General features: G+C 29.9%; 1 protein-coding gene across 1 annotated transcript; it reads right to left on the bottom strand.

Annotated features, from left to right (window-relative positions):
- Positions 1-2,188: 2,188 nt before the first annotated feature.
- Positions 2,189-9,759, bottom strand: LOC130818219 (magnesium transporter MRS2-I-like). The gene is made up of 11 exons (XM_057684303.1): positions 9,332-9,759; positions 9,197-9,226; positions 8,214-8,361; positions 8,004-8,125; positions 7,353-7,427; positions 6,001-6,213; positions 5,809-5,853; positions 4,119-4,163; positions 3,994-4,023; positions 2,890-3,009; positions 2,189-2,797 (listed from the first exon to the last, which is right to left on the bottom strand). The coding sequence occupies exons 1-11, from the start codon at positions 9,578-9,580 to the stop codon at positions 2,711-2,713; spliced, it is 1,164 nt and encodes a 387-aa protein (XP_057540286.1). The 5' UTR covers positions 9,581-9,759; the 3' UTR covers positions 2,189-2,710.
- Positions 9,760-21,684: the final 11,925 nt, after the last annotated feature.

Genomic DNA, 21,684 nt, shown 5'->3' with positions numbered 1-21,684 from the left:
AAAAAATATTGACTTAGATTGGTGAATGAACTAAAGCAATCGGTAGTTTCTTGAAAGCCCGTCTCTTTGAGAGATGTCTCTTAGGTCTAACTCATTAAAATTTAATGCCTATTTACATTAGTTGTAATGCCTACTTATCGTATCCTTATTACCTACTCAATATCTTAAATGCCTATTTACATCATTTTTAAAGCCTATTTACAATATTTCAAAAAATATATATTAGGCCGGCCCAATTAGAGATGGTCTCTCAAAAAAACCGTCTCTCACAAGAATTTGTGCTAATGCAATATATACGGTCGGAATAGAAATACACAATAATTTTGTGGGCCCAGCTTATTTTACGCTGTTTCGCGATTTTAATGCCTACTATGGTCGATTGGTCAACTTGCACATGCGCGAGTAGGTATATTTAGGTTTGTCAAACAGATCAGGTTGGGTCGAACTTGAGTTTGAGTCATATATAAATAGATCAGAAATCCCTTGACCAAACCTAACTCATTTAGTTAATTGAGTCGAAATTCACGATCATGACCTGAACTGCAACAGATCTTGTACATGCGCGAGTAGGTATATAATTGTGGTGCTAATCTCATTCAGCTTGCAATATGGTAGTTGATTAACTCAACAATTAATGGAGATCACTGTAGGGTTACTTTTAATCAATGGGTCCCATTTAGGACAATACAATTAGGCATTTGGCATCTTGCAGTGCTCTTCCACGCATTACTTATTTATAGGTCACACCATTAGTTTTTGGGACTATACAATTAGTCATTCAACTCAGTTACACAACTTTAAAAGAGAATCATTATGATAAGATTTTGATTTGAAATTGCAAATTTATTTTTTTATGGCAGATTTTGAACAATTTTTATGATGAGATTGAGTTAATGTAAAATCAAACGATTAAAGGAATAAATGAAAATTATTACATTTAAATATATATTAAGAGGGCGGGACTGCAACCGATTGTTTTCGATAAAGGTGCGTCATATCATTGTCTCATAATATTGTCTTTATCTTACTAGTTTTTTTGAAAGAATTATATGCGTTGAATGTTTGATGTTCATTGTGTTCCTTTATAACGAATTACGATCAATTGATTACAATTTATAAGTATGTAGAAAACAGAATATTACATACTTTATATCCTACAAAGATATTATTCTGTTCTATATATTAATATGCTATATAAATTTAAAACAAGATTTTGTAGTTATTAAGAGAAATGTTGAGACATTTCTATAATACGCCGCAGTTTAATTGAGAGGTAATCGAAAGTTAATCAAATTGTTTCTGAATTTTTGAATTAAGACAGAAGGAAGATCCTTAATGAAGTTGTATGCAATCATATATCACGAGGGGATAAGGAGGACAAGAACTTGGTTGCATATTATGACTTTTTCACGATCAATATGAATTATTACTTAATGTTTTTGGTTCGCTGATGTCGGGCTGGATATAATATTCTAAGTAGATATCACTCTATAACATTCGAAACACAACTTATTAGGCATGCGCCCTACATCGACATGACTCACAACAGCTCTACACGACATAAATTTTATGTCTAATAACAATGATCGAATAATTAAAAAAGACAAGATTCACTTATGCAAATATTGCATGCTCTTGGATATATCAAAAACCTCTCATGCCCATGTACAAAAAGTAACACGTAGATGAATATTGTTACGTAGGTTAGTCATTGTACAAGGAAAAAGCAATAGAAACAATTAGCAATCCAACTTTGTTAATTAGGGCAAGGCCTTTATAGTGATTGGGACATTGTTCGACAATAACGTACTACCCTTCTGTTTCACTGAGATTACTACATAATTCACAAAAAGATTTCACATTAAAAACTAAAAATGTTGCAAATTCTATGTAACAAAAGGAGGATCAATTAATTGTTATGCATTTGGTTCTCTTCTGAGTCTTAAGTGGACTTTTTTCATGATAGTGTTAATTAAGATATGCTACCATCAACTTTATAAAAAGTGTATATAAAGATTTAATAACAAATATTTACCATCTTAATTATTGATAAAAATAGCAAATTTACCCCAAAAGTATAGACTTATGAGCAAATTGACCATAAAGATTTTCATGTAGTAAAAGTATGTGTTATTTATTTAGTGACATGCACGCAATCTGAATTTGTCAGTAGGGTAGTTATCTAGCATGAGCCGTATGAGCGACGGTTCAGGGCTCCGTTATTTTAAAGGCTTAAAAATGAAACATGCACATTTTTATTTTAGTTTTTGCTTAGAGCACCTAAAATCTCCGAGCCGATCCTATTTGGCAAACGTAATCTTGAATTATTTGCAATTTCACATCAAAAAAATGCAAATGGTTAAACTTAATAAATTTGGCCCCATTGAGGATTATATAAGCAGCATTCATGACTGTGCAAATTAAGTAATGTAACTCACAATCTAACAGGCTAACAGCTGAGATTATGTGGATTTACAAGAGGAAATCAAAACTAAAGACTACAAAGACTAGCAAATTGTAGAAAATTACTGTGAGTGAACGGTTATCGTAATGTGTTAAATATCATGAATATGCGTTCAGACCTTCGATCTGTGCAAATACGCGTTGCTTGAATACCCAAAATATTTCTCAGCAGTAAATTCTAGCCTCTCGGTGGAGGCAGCAAATATAGGCCGTGTTTCTCCGAGGAGACGATGTTTACTTACTGATCTCAGGATCCAACCAGACCTTTTAAACGAGCATATGACATTATAAGTACAAACATTACCGCGGAAGCTAGTCCTGAAATGATAACTACCTGCACGAAATGAAATACCGATGAGTACAATAGCGTGGCTGGATAGGGCTAGAATGTCGATCTTACTATAAAAGGTAAGTTGAGGTAAGTACCCATTTAAAGATGTGGCTGTGATTTTCCATCCAGGTGTAAGGTATATTCATGCCGAAAACTGCAGTCACCAAGGAGTAGACTGATAAACACACGGTTCCAGAACTTAGGAAGAGCTCCAGCTGCATGACGAACATATTGTCAGGTAAACGATATTATGTTAGCCCGACAGTCACACTGCCGGTTCTCAGCTCAGGTAAAGGAGGGTTGCAGTGGTCATTGATAAGTGACGTGAAACTCTTGTCATATAGTTTAACCTTCACCAGAAGAAAGGTCATAGAGAGTGAGGGAGTACACAACAAGGAACAAGGAGGAGGGAGAAACTGTAGAGTTAATAAAGAAAGGCTGAAGTCGAAAACTGGCATCGTTGGTTAATAATCCAGAAATGGATCAAGTCTAATCTAACCACTTAATTTCTGTCCCACAAGACCTTGTATGTTGGATGAACTATATGGTGCATACATGCATTAACAAGAAAAAAGTATCAGCATTTTCAGCTTTAAGCTGGAGTCTGAGTGGTCCAAGGGTTTTCTTGAAGGTTCCTCAATGGTTCTTGAAATTGTGATACATAAGTGGTGGGTCCATTTCCAAAAATAAAAACGATGAAAAATAAGAGGGACAACTCAATATGAAAGAGAGCTACTCTTGTGAGAGACTGTCTCTCGGTGAGACGACCTCAAAACAAAGAACCCATATACTAATAATTGTCTTAGTTAAACTATTTAATCCATGTATAGGGAAAATCTCATAGAGAGATCGTCTCACACTATAATTTGTGAATTAAAAATAATGCTAAATAAGAGAGACGGAGGGAATATGTCCTTTTAAGTTTGCTACACTTTCCAAATTAGTCACCCCTTCGATTTTCTATACTTTTCGGTTTAGATCGTCTCTTTGGTTTTGTTACATTTCTATTTTTGACTTTGATCTCATACCCTCCCACTACAAATAAATAGAGTAATTGTCCCTTTTTAAGAGGGGAGGGGGGGGGGGGAATAGACTGTGTTAGCCACTGGAAAATGACATCATACAGACAACGTAGAATATAAAGAATAGAAAACACCCTCATTTAAATATTTCTGGAGGAGGTTCCCTGGGGAGTGTACCTGAATCAACTGGTTCCGATGATTATCAAGCTGCACGACCAAGATCCAGATTCAGTAAAACCATAGAAATACACATTTCGGAACAAGTGAATGTTTATTGAAGTGGTTCCAAAAGACCAACTCACCTGAATGTTGATGTAATCCTCAGTGTCATCTATGTATTCACGAAGCTGCAAGTTCAAATTAAATCATCAACTATCGTATATTGCTCAAAAAATGCTTCTTTAAAATCAAGACCACCATCAGGAAACTGATACAGATGATCAATTCGAGAAAGACAATGAGAACACTCATATAACCCAACAGGAAGAACAATGAATAAAACATTGCATTTTAGACTCCTAGCATGCGTTGGCTACTATGTAGCAGACAATTTCCCAAGAGATTGATACTAAAATCTGAAAATCAGAAGGCAAAACCACCTTTTCAACACCCCTCTAAATTTCCTTCCACAAGGGAACATGATTTGAAGGAATTGCCTCCAATAATTTCTCATGAAACTGTTGAAAACAACCTGCACAAACACAGAATCAGAAACAGGCGCATCACCAAATCAGCGTCGTTAGGCGCCGACTCATCGCTGCATAATACCTTAAAAAAATATTGACCAGGTTCCGATTTGACACCTAGGGACCGCTGGATAAGCTTTACCCACTGAATTGCTCGTTATTGTTTGCACTCAGCCACCGACTAGGTGATCCACTGGCGACCACATTCTGTCCATACTACATACTGTACAGTTTCAGCAAAATGGACGTGTACATTAACTAATTTGAATTTCTCCTAACTCCATTAGTGATTACTGACTAGTCAATTTAAACTATCTTAGGGAAAAAAGCCAAGAACGCTCTAAATATTAACGATTGCATACTTGTAAGAGCTTGTGTTCCCAAACAACCAAGCATAACTAGCCAAAAACGGTGAATCTCCTTATGATACTAATTCCTCAATACTATAAGTACTTCCTATTACAAATTGCTGATTTAAGGTAACTGACACTTGCTGACCAGTAGTAACTGATAAGATTTATTGCAACTAACTGGTATGGATATAACACTAGGTACGTGCTCAGAATATTGATTTCAAGTTGGGCTTGTGTCTGGTGATTTGCGATGTTAACACTACCAGGACTAGGTTTGATTTGTTGCTCTGTTCTCTTGTAGAATTTCACCCAAGCCTCTTTTACTCATTCGTGCGTTTTTATCTTTTCCTAAAAAACAAAAAAGCAAAGGTGACACCATACTTGGTATTTTTTACTGGCTGACAATCAAGTGACTAAAAACTCCCATAGTCCATGTGAGACAATTATGAATTTAAAATTTCTTCCTTTAGTTAGCTAGGAGTTGCAACTTCTTGTTCTTTCAAATCTTAAGGTTAAGAGAGTTTAAACATGAATAAGCCAAGAAACATATAACTAAAAACGGGACTAGAGATTATGTCCTTTTACGTCCATCCAGATTCCTCATTTCCTGTCACATTTTCCATTATATTTATCTTCCATTACCCCAATGCATTTAGTAGCTCCCACCCAGGCAAGGGTTTGGGAGCTCGTATGTAAGCAACCTTACCCTTGGCAGTCCTACCCAAATTATAATACTAATGAAAACATAGTCGAGTGAAACACATGAAGAAACATATTCAGGCCAATGATGAATGATCTTGAAGCTGAACATATATGAGTTGATGCATCCCAAACAAACATACAATGATACAATCACATAGGTGATAGAATAAATTAAAAAAAATAATTAAAAAAAAAACAGAGTGAATAAACAAAACATATAATAAGATCTAATAAATCTCCATAGCACATACCGTGGTTAATTTATTAAATGTCCCATCAATTTGCATGAAGTATGCCTGTAAAATAACATCCAAAGATTAAAAAAAAACTGAGTGAATTGAGAGACATGAATGATCAAAAAAAGGAGAAGATGAAAAATGCAAGGAAGCAGCACTAGAAAGTAAGTGACATAAACTAATCAGACAAGTGTTAATAAATATAACCTCTAACAACAACTCAAGTTCCTCCACATCATTCTCATCTCCACGAGCTGTAAACACACTAACTCGACTGGCTCTTGATATTTTAGAGCCAACCGTAGGTGAACAGGGAAACCAGGCTGCTGCTGATCCGCTGACAGGAGCCAATTTTCTGGATAAGTAAAGGTCGGCCATATCATCATCATCATTTAAAAGTTGTTCAAGTTCATCTCTCACCTACAATCAATCAATTACTTTCTCATAAAATAATAAGTATACACAGATTAAACTGTTCAACAAATTCTTGGTAAAAAAAATCTAGTGTTGAAGCTCAAGTAAGCCAAAAATATTTGAAACAAAAAACTCACTCAAACCACATACTAAAACAGCCTCTAGCCCTCCAGGGAAAAGGCAAGGAGTTTATCAAAAGATACAAACTGATTGGCTTCTTCCTTAGTATCCATTAGCTTTATGAAAGTTCCCTATTTTCTAAATTTCAGTAGTATAATTTATCACTTCCTCTTCTTCCCTCCCCCAACAACTACACATATCATGAATGGAACCGGAATATGAAACCTATTACATAAATTATGAACAAGTTTTTGCTAAGGTTTCTAGCCAGTTATAAGTATTGGCCAAAAAGGAAGCCAGCTATTTGAAGATCTTGGGTAAAATTTACTTGTTAGTTGTTTACTGCTTATAAGAGAAAAAGTATTCCAAAAGCCAAAAGCAAAAAAAAACGACTAAGTAGCTTTTTGGTTTTGGCTTGAACAAAAGCATGCTTTTCAATTGGCTTAAAAAACATTTACTAAACAATTTTTCTTTTTCACCGGCCAAAAGCATACCAAAAGCCAAAAAAAAAATCAATTGCGAAACACCCCTTATATATTATGTCATTCAATATTAGAGACTTCACCATTTCTCTTGCAATGATATTTCTTAAAATGAAATATACTGCATATCATTTTAAAAAATTGAATATGATCCATGGGCGCAATATTACAAATTAAGCAAATAAAGATGCCATGATTCACAGAAGAGCTTCTTGTTTTTTGCTAGTTCTTATATATGCCTACTACTAGTGACATTAAGGAAAGAATAAGATCTCTTCACTTTGTAAATGTAACCAAATATAAACAATTGTCGACAAAAGCTGGAAACAAATACGTGATGACTTCATTTACCTCATCTCATGCATGGCAGGAAAACAATCAACAATAGTAAACTGTAAACCTATAATTTTGATTGCCTATAAATAATAGATCAGCATATAGATTACTATTTATCTTACTACACGAGAAAAGGTGAATACCATGTAGGAAATTCAGAGATAAGCTTATATAACAGTTGTTCTAACAAACAAAGAAAGTTAATACCTTCTGAACACGGCCAGTCAACCTAGTCATAGCGCTCTTCACTTTTCTGACTCTGTCCAAGTTTCGGCTGCTTATCTGCAGATTAAACCACATATTTATTAAATAAAAATGCACAAGGAAAACATAGAAGCTGAAGCTTCACATTTTGAACAACCATCAACAACAGATTATTTAAGCAAATCAAACATTAAACCTATACATGGCATAGAAAGAATTATGGACATTATTTAGTTGATTGAATTCCTTAAGGCCCAACAAAAACAGATAACAAAATCAGCTATTGACCCGAAACACCTAACCCGAAATTGATACAATGACCCGAACGAACACCTCTATGACTCATCAACTTCACCTTAGAAAAATCAGCTATTTAAGTCAAAATAATCATCAACAATGAACAAATTATCTTTCACAACAAAAACAAAACAATTCAATAAAACATAAATGTTGTATGGTATTTTGTGAAAATAAGGCGACGTTAAGATCAAACCAATGACATGAGCAATAGATATGGAATCATAAACCACATGCCAGAACGGAATGACGATTGACAAGCAATGCCAATGAATCAATGTCACATAAATTACATCCTGATTTTTATAAGCCATAAGAGCTTCATTTGTCAAAAAGAAAAATCAGGATAGCACTTACCTTTAAAGCCAGTTGATCCAACGCGGTATATATATCACCTTCAAGTTCAAGGGTACGCGCAGCAAGAAAGCTGCAGATTGAGTCCAGAACAACCTCAAGAGCACGGAATTCAAATGGAGATTCTACAAAATTGACACAAATAAACCAAAGTGAACAGAAATAGAAGGATCGAAGAATAAAGAACCAAAGACATATCACATAGTAGCTCACCATCTTCTTCAATAGCTTCAACATCATGTCCTCCTGAATCCTTCCCATCACTGTGAACTCTATGTGCCGCACTTCCAGGACATAATCTCCTCTCAAGTTCTTGAATAACAGGAATTACATTTTCTTCTGAAGGTTCTCGAAGTAGAACCTAATAATATCATTAAAACAACCAGCTGCCTTATAAACTTCAAGCCTCATTCTTTCATTAAACATTCATGAGGGTTTTAGTGTTAAGAAAAATTAAATAGAAGTATATAAATAGAGAAAGAAACAATTTATGACACTAATGCGTATCAATCACCTCTTACTATATGCTGACATTTATAAGGTTATCCCCTAAAATTACAAATTTAAATAACAAACTCCAAGCTAGCTGAAATACTTTTAAAAGTCAGGTTTTAATTGTCATCAGCTAACTAATGACCACATATAAAACATACACAATCAACAAAAACAACAATGCCTAAGTCTTAATCCCAAAATATTGTGATTGCATACATATAAACCAATACGCGAACCAATATATTGGTTCCAATGATTGTCCACATGGATTCTTCTTTTTCATTCATTTTGTTCTCTACCATCTAAATCTATAAGTCTAGATCCTTCACATCCCTTTCCACTCCTGGTCTTTACGTATCATCGATTTTCTCGTCCCCTTATTAAGTCCCCACACTTCAACTTTCTATCTTCCTCAAAGGTTTGCTAATACCCCATCTCTACAATTACTCAAAGCATCTTAACCAATTCTCTTTCATCTTTTCCTCGATATTTGTCACTCCTAAACCCTTCCTTGTATGTATATATGTATATATGTTTATTAGTTGATGACTAGTACTCATGGGGAATTTAGATTATGGCTGAATTGTACAACATACAACATAAGAATGGTAGTCTAGTTCAGCACACATGCATACAAAATGCTAAACCCACAAATTTATTTAGATTTTTTTCACCATGAATAAACAGAGAATACTGCATACCTCGTCAGCAGTGATAATTGCCTTGATATGCTGAACACCAAAAACAGAAAACAAGCAGAACCCATGAATCATCAGCAACACCCAAAATTACAGATAAAATTTGAAATTAAAAGGGAAAAAAGAAAAGAAAATAACCTCCAAATTCAAAACAATGGCTTTATCACGACCCAAAATAGTAGAAGGGTAAGAGAGAAGAGGATCTAAAATACGAAGATCACGAGCATGAATTTGAACACGATGCATAATTGCATTCTTATCTAGATCAAGATTAGTACTGCTTCCACTACAATCTAGCAATACCCAACTGCGTGAACTTGGAGTTTTCGTCTTAAAAACCAATTCCATATTCAGGTCTACAAGAACGACGTATGTTTCTCTACCCATTACTCCTTCATTCCTGTAAATCAAATTACTGCCATCACTGAGGATGATGGAATGATAGTTTGATGCAATTCAATGCAGAAATTGCTGGAATTGGAGAAGGAATGCGAGTCATAAATCAAAAATCAAATTAAGGTTGGTAAAATTTTGGCTTTCGTAACTGATTCATTCGCTTTATAGTATTAGCTTTCGTGAAGGCCTCTTTCGTGAAGGCCGCTTTAGGTAGTATATAGGTACCTTTTATGGAATATTTGAAATTAAAAAATAGAGTAATTTTAAAATATTGTTACGAAAGACGATCTCTTTTTGGAAAACTTTTTTTAATTGGGCCGATTTAAATATTAGAAAAGAAAAAAATACGAATAACTAATGCATAACTTTATGCTTATTTGGTAGGGTTTTATGATACCTTAAGTAGAGATTTAGGGTAAGTCAAGTACGGGTTCACAGTATATCAAGTAGGCATTAAGTGTATCACAAGTAGGTATTTAGGACATTAAATAGGTATTTAAAATACCTCATGTTGGGGTTTTATCATGTATCAAGGAGGGTTTTTTTGGCATATCAAGTAGGTTTTACACTACGCTAAGTTGGGGTTAGAGTATAACAAGTTGGTGTTTAGGAGGACATCAAGTAGGGATTTAATGTAACTCAAGTAGAGGTTTAGGAAGTGTCAATTAGGGGTTTAGAATACCTCAAGTAGGAATTTGTGGTACCTCTAGTAGTTACTCCCTCCGTTCTTTTTTGATCTTCCACATTACTATAACTGGTAGTTTCAAAAGTTCTTCCACTTTAGAATACTTTATATTTTTAGAAATTTTTTATCCCACTTTTACCCCTTAAAACCCCCCCTTTTCTTTTAATGTACCCCTTTTCTTTTATTTATAATAATTTTCTCTCTCATACTTTCAATACAATCATTACTTCACACTACTATTTAATTAAAATAATACCCACTACAACCTCATACTTCCAATACAATCATTACTTCACACTATTATTTAATTAAAATAATACCCACTACAACCTCATACTTCCAATACAATCATTACTTCACATTACTATTTAATTAAAATAATACCCACCACAACCCAAAGATTCTATCTTCCTTAATATGTGTGAAAAACCCAAAGTGGAAGATCAAAAAAGAATGGAGGGAGTATTAATTAAGTGTATATGAAATAGGGATTAAGAATATGTTAACGTGTTCAATAGGGTTTTAACTATGTTAAACTAGTATAGAAATTCGTATAATGCAAAAAGTTGTTAGTATAATAGTATATATAAATATAAATTTTAAAAGAGGCAATTATATATTATCAGTGTAAAACTATAATATATCTTATGAAATAGATAGAGAATTTTAGATTATATAGTGTTTTTAATGAAAAAAATTCGATTGTTAAAATAAGCTCTCATAATTTTATTTGGCAAAATCTAGTTAATCTTCCAATAACGTTATCATGATGATTCTTTATAATTCTCAAAATAATTTTTAATTATCATGTATCTTTTGTTTCTTGGTGAAATATTTTAGAAATTAAAATTTAAATAAGAAACTTATTTACTAATTAGCATATATTTCAACATAAATAAACAATTACGTATTCTTGGAAACTTTAATTGAAAATTCTATGTATCTTTTAAATTCAAAAATATAATATTTCAAGAAAATTTAAAAGAATATATTGTGATATAGTACTTTTTACTCATATATTAAGGAGTAAGTTGATATAATTCTTTAGTAAGAATTATTCTATACGACAAATCACTATGAAAATATCATATAGAATTTTACAGTCTTTCTATTAGATTATATATGATGTATGATTGAGATTTAGATTATATCAAGTTGGTGTTTAGGAAACCTTAAATAGAGATTTAATAAACCTTAAGTAACAATTAAGGTCCCAACGTATATTTTACTACTATATTTACAAATAGTCAATCATGATTTTTTTTTTCTTAAACTTTGGTATATGGCATCCTAAGTAATAGCTCAATTGAAAGAGTACTATGCAATTGGTAGAAGATGTGGGCTTGACTCTACGTAAATTTTGGTTGGTCACGAGTTCAAATTAATTACATTTTTAAGTGATAAGGTTGTCTTTTTTCTATTTGAGGTATCCTAAAATCTTATTTGACGTATCCTAAATGTCTAATTAAGGCATGTAAAATAGCTATTTGAGGTATTCTAAAACCCTGATTAGCTTACAGTTATACAAATTAATTATCATTTATTTAATTAAACTTTAATGGGCTAGGTCTCATAAGATACGGTCTTTTAGAAAATCGACTGATTTAAAAAAGAAAAAAACAAATTAAGCTTGGTAAATTTTCCAAAATAAGCGTTAATAAAACAGAAAATAAAGATAAATTAGGAGAAGGAACAAGTCAAAATTTCTTATTAAAAAAATCAAGCTTGATTTGGGAATTTTTTTTAAAAAAAACACTTATTTATCTCTAACTTTCCCATCTAGGATGGCATGGGTCGGTAATTGTGGGGGTGTTTGATATATGTATGTAGGTTATTTTAGTTAGTTAGGATCTCTTCATTGCTTAAAATCTAATGATGAGTCTATTATTCAATTTAATGGCTATTATTATTTGATGGAGTCTTATTATAGAGATTTTTACATTTTATTTTTTATTCTAAAATAGATGTCAAAATCTTAGAATGGTTAATAGAGAAAAATAATATAGAGGATCCTAATACATTTTAATTGGCTTGGAAATGTTGATTTTTTTAAACTTTTAAATTAGCTGAATAGATCATTTATTTAAGAAGATATTTAATAAAATTAAATATTAATTATTGGTTATTTATTAGAGAAAAAAGAGGGTTCAATAAGTAAAAAGTTAATGAAAAAGCCAACCAAGTTATTATATTTATTTTTGCTTAAATTAGTTTATCAGCTAGTTAAAAAACCATATATTAATTTTGTTTTTTTTTTTTAATTTTTAAACAACCAAAAAGTCAAAAATTAACTAAAAGTTCAACTCAAAAAAACATTAACCAAATCGCTTCTTTGTGTAGGTTTTGTATGAATTTTAGTAGATATATGCTAAAATTTTGTCAATTCATCCAATAATTATATTCAATGTGGAAAACCTCCGTGATTTGAAAAATTTTAGTTTTTTTTATTAAATTGTAAAAGTTTCATTAGTATCAAAATTAGTCTATAACTCTATATGTTGTATATAAGTTAGAAGAATTCTTTTAAATATAACATGGGTTTAGAACGATTTTTAAATTGATTTCGGATTAAAAGGGTTTAGAGGGCCTGGGAAGCGTTTGAGTCTTAATGGGTCTAGTAAAAATTATTTGCTAATTGTTAGATTGTTTATTAGAGAAAAAATAGGCTAAAAGTCAAAAGTCAATGTAAAAAAGCTACAAAGAAAGTTTTTTGATTGTGTCTTAAAAGACAGCTTTTAAGTTGTCATAAAAGTCATTTACCTAATTATTGCTTGTTCGTTCAATCAAAAAGTCAAAAGCTAAACAATTATTCTTGTGACAGATCGTCTCTCAGAAAGACGATCTCAAAATAAGAAGCTCATATTCTTATTTCCTCTTTAATTTGTATTAATTAAGCTACTTAGCCCATATACAATGCATCTCTTTAGAAAGACCGTCTTTCACAATAATTTGTAAAAGTTAAAAACTCATAAAAGTCAATTGTGGAACATTCCTAATTTTCAAGGTAGGATTTTGCACGAAAAAAAACAATTACCTTTTAATAAAAACAAGTTAAAGCAATTAATTTCATAGATTTTTATTGACTACTTATACTTTAAAAGAAAATCTTGAAAACAAATCACTAATAACAAAATACTAATTTAATGTTAATATATAGTTACTCTCTTAAAAAAGTATATCTATTACAATTCTTAGCAACTACTAACTACTCTCAGTCTCACAACTATTTTTTAAAAAGCCCTACTAAATAAATTAGAGTATTCATTATAGTAGCTTTGACTTGTTCATCAAGAATTGATGATTAATCATGAGTCTTGTCCCTATGTAGAAGTACATTTTCGAGTAATTTTAAAAAAAATTATTTGATATGATTTCATTATCAGATATATTTTATGTATAGATAGAATAACTCAATAAATATAAGTTATTAACATATGGATTCTTTATTATGAGATTGTCTCATCGAAAGACGGTCTTTAACTCACAAAAGTAACTTATTAAAAATTATTATTATATAAAAACACATGATAATATTTTAACCCAACTAATATAGGTGGACCAACCATGAACCCTTGCAATACTAGGTATAGTAAGATAATTGCTTAATGTTTTAGGTGAAGTATATTTTTATTTAATATGTTAATGTTTTCGTAAGTATTTTTATATCTGAGAATTACGTTTTGTTTTAGTTTGAGAACAAATATAAGATTTTGAATTTAATTTTTAATATAAGTGTAATCCAAAAAATATTTTTTTAATGAATTAAAAAGACTACTTATATTATATTATATGTATTGCAATGTCACTAATCTTAAAATAATAGGAGTAGAATATTGATGAACTAATTTTGAATTACCTAAATATAATGAGCAGCTTACCATCCGTCAACAAAAATGTCGCCATCCATGATTCATGGAGTTGAGTTTTGCTTTTGGTGATCTTTGCAAAACATAGTACTACTATAAAAGACAAATGAGTAATTTTTCTATGCATAATAACAAATGAATGTGGTTTCGAATTAATTTATATGCCTTGAGCAAAATATGAGAAGAAAAATTATTTAAAATATTTTTATTTTTTACTGATTTTTCTACAATAATCCATCTATTAATTAAACATGAATCTCAACTATAAGGGGTGTTTGCTAAGAATACACCAACGTAACTTCTTAAATATACAACAACTCATTTTGCATAAAAAAAATATAAAAAAGTAACTATAAATTTGAATAATGAAAAAATTGAAAAAAAAGTAAGCTTATTTTATTAATTTTAATTTTTAATATTTTCAATATTTTATTTTATTTTTCTTTTTTTAGAAATTAACTTATAAAAATCAATAGATTCTAAAATTGGGATTATTCATGGTTAATCAAAGTTGAGACCATTGTAGGAAAATCAATAGAAGATTGAATTATTTTAGGTAAATTTTTCAATATGAAATATGTACTTCTTAAAAGATATGTCTTATTAATTACTAGATAGATACCCATGATATGCACAGAGATTGGAAAAAAAAAAATTTGAGTTAATTTTATACATGTATAATATTCATTTTAATGATTATTTACTTTAAAGATTATAAATAAGGTTATTTATTAGTATTTTAAAAATTACATATATATATATATATATATATATATTTATATATATATATATATATATATATATATATATATATATATATATATATATATATATTTGTGTGTGTGTGTGTTTGTATGTGTGTGTGATTTGGATCGTGTGAAAACCAATAAAAATGGTGAAAACCGAAAACATGTGTACATAAAGCTTAAATGGTGTACATATTCCAGTGGCAATTTTGTAAATAATTAAATATTTGCTAAAAGGTGTACATACATGCATAAACTATGTACATATTCGAATGACATTTTTATAAATTATATGATCTTTTTCCTTTGAAAAATATGTACACCCTATAAGATAATATGTATACCTTTTGCCACAAAACAAAATGTATATCTTGGTCTGGGTTTTAGTTTTCACCACATTAATAGTTTTCACCTAATCCTACCCCTATATATATATATATATATATATATATATATATATATATATATATATATATATATATATATATATATATATATATAATGTATATTTAAAATTTCTTTTCAATAAAATTATGAAAATAATAAATGGTAAAACAAAATGTATTTTGAATAACTTAAGTTTGTTACAACAATTAAAATGATTACGGTTAATTCACAATTTTTGAAAAAAATTTAAATGATTTATTTCAATAAAGCTTAATTATTTTTTTATTTGAATAATTGAAAGATTTTTTCAATTTTTAAAAAAGATTCAAAAAAATTAAAAGTTGGTCTCATTTTAAAGATCTTGAAAGAAAAGATCGTTTGTATAATTTTTATTTAATATTATCTATTTAGTAAACTTTTTAAGCAAATAGAAAGCAGGCAAGTAATTTGCAATTGCACGTCAGTGAGATGCAAATTCATGTCACTTTTTCTCAATTTTCAGACTATGTCACTTTATTCTTGTCGATTGGTTGTTCAACGGACAACAGCTCCCTCTTTGACCTCTTTTAGCTAAAATTTAGTCAAGTGAGATCTTATATTTATTTTTTTCATAACTATATTTTTATGAATAAATTTACTTTAAAATTTTTAATAAAATAATATAAATTTAATTTTTATAATAAAGCTTAATTTTTTTTGAATAATTGAGTGATTTTTTGAACTTTTTAAAAAAAGAGTCTAAAATATTACAAATTTGATCTCATTTTAAAGATCTTGAAAAAATATTACCATTCTTATAATTGTTTTTTAAAAAAATTATTTATAGGTAAAAATACCTATTTATTAAATAAAACTAATTTTTTTTAAGCAAATAGGAATATGCAAGGACATGAATTTACATATTAGTATAATTATGAAGATATAATTATTCTACAGCTGATAACTGATCTTGAAAAATAATTTTGCTATATCAAGATATTATTCTCTTTTATTTTGGAAATAATATAGGAAAATAATACCGATTTATAAATTTAGCCATATTTCATTTTGCTATATCAAGAAGTTATTCTCTTTTACCGAGGTAAATACTTCGGAAATAATACTGCTTACCAAATCTTCTTATGCATATTAAATTGTACTATATTAGGAAATAATTTTCACTGCAAATTCACCTGCCAAGTCAATATAAAAATGAGGGGGAAAATTTTCACTGAGAGTTTGACACGTGTCAATTTTGTTTCTTCATTAATAGCTTTTATTTTTATAGATAAATTAGTTAAGCAATAATTGACAAAATAAATTTTCCAAAAAACCTTCTTCAACTTTGCTGAATTAAGTCAAGTATGAAGTTTGATCCTCCTTGACCAAATGTTTTGACTTTTATTAAAAATTGGCAAACTAAAAATAAAAGTATTAAAAACAAAAGACTACTAAAATGGAATAGTACTTTAAATAATCGTTTGGTTTCTTCATAGGTACTTCTATACTACATGTCTACATGTATGTATGAACATATTTACCTTGACTTGAATAATGAGTCATAACAACACATTAAAGAGCCCAATCAATGTACCTAATTTATACTTAAATTCATGTAATCAAAGTTATCTCCAAATTGTTATTAATTATGAAAAAAAAATATCGATCCTCAAAATAATAAAGCCCTGAGTCGTTGCGCATATCGCTTAGATCCGACCGTGCATGCACCCATGTATCTTAGTCCATGAAGGATAGATGAAACAAGTTTGCTTTCGGAAAAGGAGAAACAATAGCAAAAAAGCTACTCTTGTGAGAGATTATTTCTTGGTGAGACGATCTCATAACAAAGAGACTATATACTAATAATTTGTATTAATTGGACAATAAGACCATCTCATACAAGAATTTGTGCATCAAGTCTTGTATGTGATCGCTTCACTATAAGACCAGCTCATATAATCAACCCATTTGTCACTTAAAGAGTGTAAATGATTATTTTAAAGTTATAATTGATCACTTTAACACTACAAAATATGATAACTTTAAAACTATCGTAAGTGATTACTGATATCACTTTAAGGTTATAACTTATAAGTGATTGCTCTAGGATAATAAGTGTACATAAGTACATGAGTCAACCCAAGAGAAATTGTCTCACCATAAGACTGTCTTATTTGAAAATTTCTGCAATATATATTATACTTTCATTGCTAATTAACAAACGTAGGTGTTTTTTTTTAGTTTTGTCTCCATATTGACAAAAAGAACACAAAATCTTATGAAAGACACTCTTTGAGAGACTGCCTTTAAATGGTCCGACCAAAAAAAAAATCAGAATTATAATTTACTGATTTTTGTTTAATTAATTAAATGCATTTGCTTAAATTGAAATCTGTACCCATCATTTGGCTGGCTCATTGTTATCCGCGCCAATTAATGTGATAAACTGATCATCATTAAACCAAAACACCATTTGAATTCTCACTGATCTTTCTATCTCTTCATACTCAAAACCCTTTTCATTTGGTTTTCATCTTGTCAAGCTCAGTTCACCATTTTTGTCATTCTACCATTTTTGTGTTTTTCGTGACCCAATTTATGAAGTGAATTTTATCATGACCCAATTTAAGAAGTGGGTTTTATCATGTTCCAATTTATGAAAAAAGCTTCATTAATCTTGCTTAGTTTCTTCCATTTTTGAGTTCTTCTCTTTCATCAAAAAGTTTGCTCAGTTTCATCATTTAAATCAGGTATTTAAAATTGTCAAGCAAATTTATGTTTTTAGGTTTTGCATTTGGGTTTTTTTTCGTGTTTTGATATAAATTTTCGATTTGTTATTTTATTGCATTTAATATGTAATATTTGTCAATTCTAGTCATGGATGATGATGATGAACAAACTTTAGGCTTTGTCATGGAGAACTTGAAAAATCTCATCTCATAAGGAAATGAGTGTTGATGATGATGATTCAAGCCTTAAGCCTAAACGCAAGAAAACAAAACCATGCTATGTGAAAATGAAAACAGATGAAAGATCGTAAGTAAATTAGATGTTCATAATACCTTTGATTCAAACTAGTGTTTTTGTTTCCATGTAAATTGACATTAGATCTGATGTAAATTGACATTTATTCTTATATAAGTTGGGATTATATTTATTGTAAATCAATATTAGATATGATATAAGTGGATATTAGGTTTATTATAAGTTGGCATTTGGTCTGATTTAAATTGAAATTTATTCTTATATAAATTGGGATTATGTTTATTCTAAGTTGAAATTAAATCTGATATAAGTGGAATTTTTCTTGTTTTAAATTTGCATTAGATCTAATGTTATTTGGCATTAAGTAATAAATTGGCATTTAATCTGAGTTAAGTTAATTGGGATTATGTTTGTTGTGAGTTTATATTTAATCTGTTTTAAGTTGAGATTATATTTATTGTAAATTGACATTATATAAATTTTAAGTTGGCATTAGTATGATGTAAGTTGATTTTAAGTATGATATAGGTGGGTATTAAGTCTAATATTGGACTTTAAGCTTAAAATAAATTGGCACATAGTCTGATGTAAGTTGACATTAAGTTATTATAAATATGCATTAGATCTAGTGTAAATTGACTTTAAATCTATTGTAAGTTGGCATTTGATCTATTCTAAATTAGAATTCTGTTTATTGTAAGTTGGCATTAGTATGATGTAAGTTGATCTTAAGTATGATATAAGTGGATATTAAGTCTAATATAAGTGGAATTTAAGCTTGATATAAATTGTCACTGGGTCTGGTGTAAGTTGGCATTAAGTTGATATAATTAGTCATTAGATCTAGTGTAAATTGACTTTTAAGTCTATTATAAGTTGGCATTTAATCTGTTCTAAGTTGATATAAATAACATTAGGTTTGATATAAGTTGGCATTTAATCTGTTCTAAGTTGATATAAATAGATTAGGTTTGATATAAGTTAACATTAAGTCTGATGTAATATGACATTAAGAATACTATCATTTAATACAATTAAACTGAAATTGTAGAATAACCATATCAATAGCGGATGATGGAAGTATACTGTAAGTAGGAATTAAGTGTTCTATAAATAGGCATTAAGAATGATGTAAGTAGGCATTAAGCGTACTGTAAGTTGGCATTAAGTTTATTGTAATATTACATTTATGATTATTTTTGTCAATATTTTTTTATGTCATTTAATGCTATTTTTAATGATTGTTTTGTATACACAGTGTTGACAAAGACATCTATACTAATTGCAAACCACATCTCTTCTTGTGTAATGGTAAAGAAGAGGTCAAACTTACATCTGCACAGATTGTATGCGTTAGGGTCGTCTCAAAGAAAATGGAGGCTCTGTACAAATAATTTAAAATGGGCCATTCACTCTTTATATGTGATATATTTTCTAGTAACTACTGATTTTAGAAAATTAGTTAATAGTTATATTAAGAAAAATGTTCATTATTCTATTAAAATATTTATTTGCCATAAGAAATACAACTTATTTTGTGATAATTTTTAAAAAATACTTCTTCGCTCCGTTATACTTGTTACTGATAGTGACATTTTCCCACACAACATCTCACAATCGATACGAGTGTTTGAGAACGGAGAAAGTACAAAATAATAGAGTAGAATTTTAAAACAAATTGGTTTTAAAACAAAAAATTAATTGAAGGCTCTAGACCCAAATAAGGATCATAACTCCTAGGAATTGAACACTAACCACATCACACTCCCATCCTCTTGGCGTCCTTGCGCTACCAGTAAGCCAAATAAATTACTTTAAATACTATACACAAATTATATACTACCCCAATTTCAAGAAAAATGCAAGGGGCCTTGTGCTGTTGCCCTTGTTACACTGCCCCTTCACCGGCATTGGTTGCTGTGAATCAAATAGGCTTCAATGGTTGTTAATGGTTCGAAGAAAATCTGAGCGAAAAAATACATCTCAAAGAAGAAGTAGTGTGTAGGGGATTGAATAAAAAATAATTTAATTGTGTATTAAGAAAATTTATGATTATTAAATTATGTGAAATGATTTATTATTATTATTTGTATATGTTATGACAAAGATTTAGTGTATTTTAAATCCTTTTACATTTTAAGGATTTTGTGTTCTAATGCCTACTTATATCATCTTCAATCCTTATTTATAGTATACTTAATGCCAAATTGATCAAACTTAATGTCAACTTACATTAGACTTAATGTCAATCTACAACACACTTATTGCATACTTACATCAGACTTAATGCACACGTACATTAGCTTTAATTCCAACTTATAGCACACTTAATGCCTACTTACATCAGACTTAATGTCAACTCTTACTTACATCAAACTTAATGCCAACTTACATCAAATTTAACGCCAACTTACAGCACACATAATACCTACTTACATCAGACTTAATGCCAATTTACATCAGATTTAATGCCAATTTATATCAGGCTTAATGCCAAATTACATCATACTTAATGCCAATTTATATTAGACTTATTGCCTACTTACATCAAAATTAATGCCAACTTACATCATACTTAATGCTAGCTTACAATACACTTAATACTAGCTTACAATACACTTAATATCTACTTACACCAGACTTAATACTAACTTACAATACACTTAATACATGCTAAGTTACATCAGACTTACTGCCTACTTACATAAAACATAATGCCAACTTACATCATACTTAATGCCAACTTACAACACACTTAATACCTACTTACGTTAGACTTAATGCCAACTTACAGTACACTTAATACATATTGTATTCTCATCATCATGTTCAACGTCATTGTGTTATTCTTTCTCTTCACAACAACAGTCGGGGGTTTTACTTCAATTAATTTTTATAGAAAATAATTTCAAAAAACAAAATAACAATTGGAGGTTTAATTTTAAATAAAATCAAGAACGAAATATTAGCCTTTTTTCTTCCTTCTCAAAAATATCGCAAAATTTAGAAATGATTGTGCTGATCGAATTCTTCCATGAAAGCATCCATGGTGTTTCTACTGATAATATAAAAAAGGATGTTAATGATGTTTATTGATAATATGGAACTTTTTAAAAAGATTAATGCAATAATTACATGGGTGGTTTTCAAAAGGAGAGATTAATGATATTCATTGGAATTAGGAAAGTGTCTTGATAAAGGAGCTATGCTGGTTGCTGAGTTATAATATTGTTTAAGTTTTTCTTTTTTTTATATATAATTAATGAAATCAGCATTAAGGGCTTGGGATTGAGGACCATCTCTCAAAGGAATCAGCATTAAGGGCTTGGGATTGAGGACCGTCTCTCAAAGAGACGGTTTCTCAAGAGACCAGCTGCAAAAAGAAACATGGGTGTTTCGCAAAATAAATTTTTAAATAATTCTAACCGGTACAAATAGAAGATTAAG

This window comes from Amaranthus tricolor, chromosome 7, assembly GCF_026212465.1.
Source record: "Amaranthus tricolor cultivar Red isolate AtriRed21 chromosome 7, ASM2621246v1, whole genome shotgun sequence".
NCBI lineage: Eukaryota > Viridiplantae > Streptophyta > Magnoliopsida > Caryophyllales > Amaranthaceae > Amaranthus > Amaranthus tricolor.
The sequence above is the reverse complement of the archived record's forward strand: the minus strand, read 5'-3'. Positions and strand labels throughout refer to the sequence as shown.

What these genes read in the sequence shown, in the direction of transcription:
- LOC130818219 (XM_057684303.1), bottom strand. Translation starts at nt 9,580, where the DNA reads ATGGGTAGAGAAACATACGTCGTTCTTGTAGACCTGAATATGGAATTG. An exon ending in CATTTAATAAATTAACCACG is followed by an intron (nt 4,164 to 5,808) that starts GTATGTGCTATG and finishes TTGAACTTGCAG; the next exon opens with CTTCGTGAATACATAGATGA. An exon ending in ACAGCCACATCTTTAAATGG is followed by an intron (nt 2,798 to 2,889) that starts GTACTTACCTCA and finishes CATTTCGTGCAG; the next exon opens with GTAGTTATCATTTCAGGACT.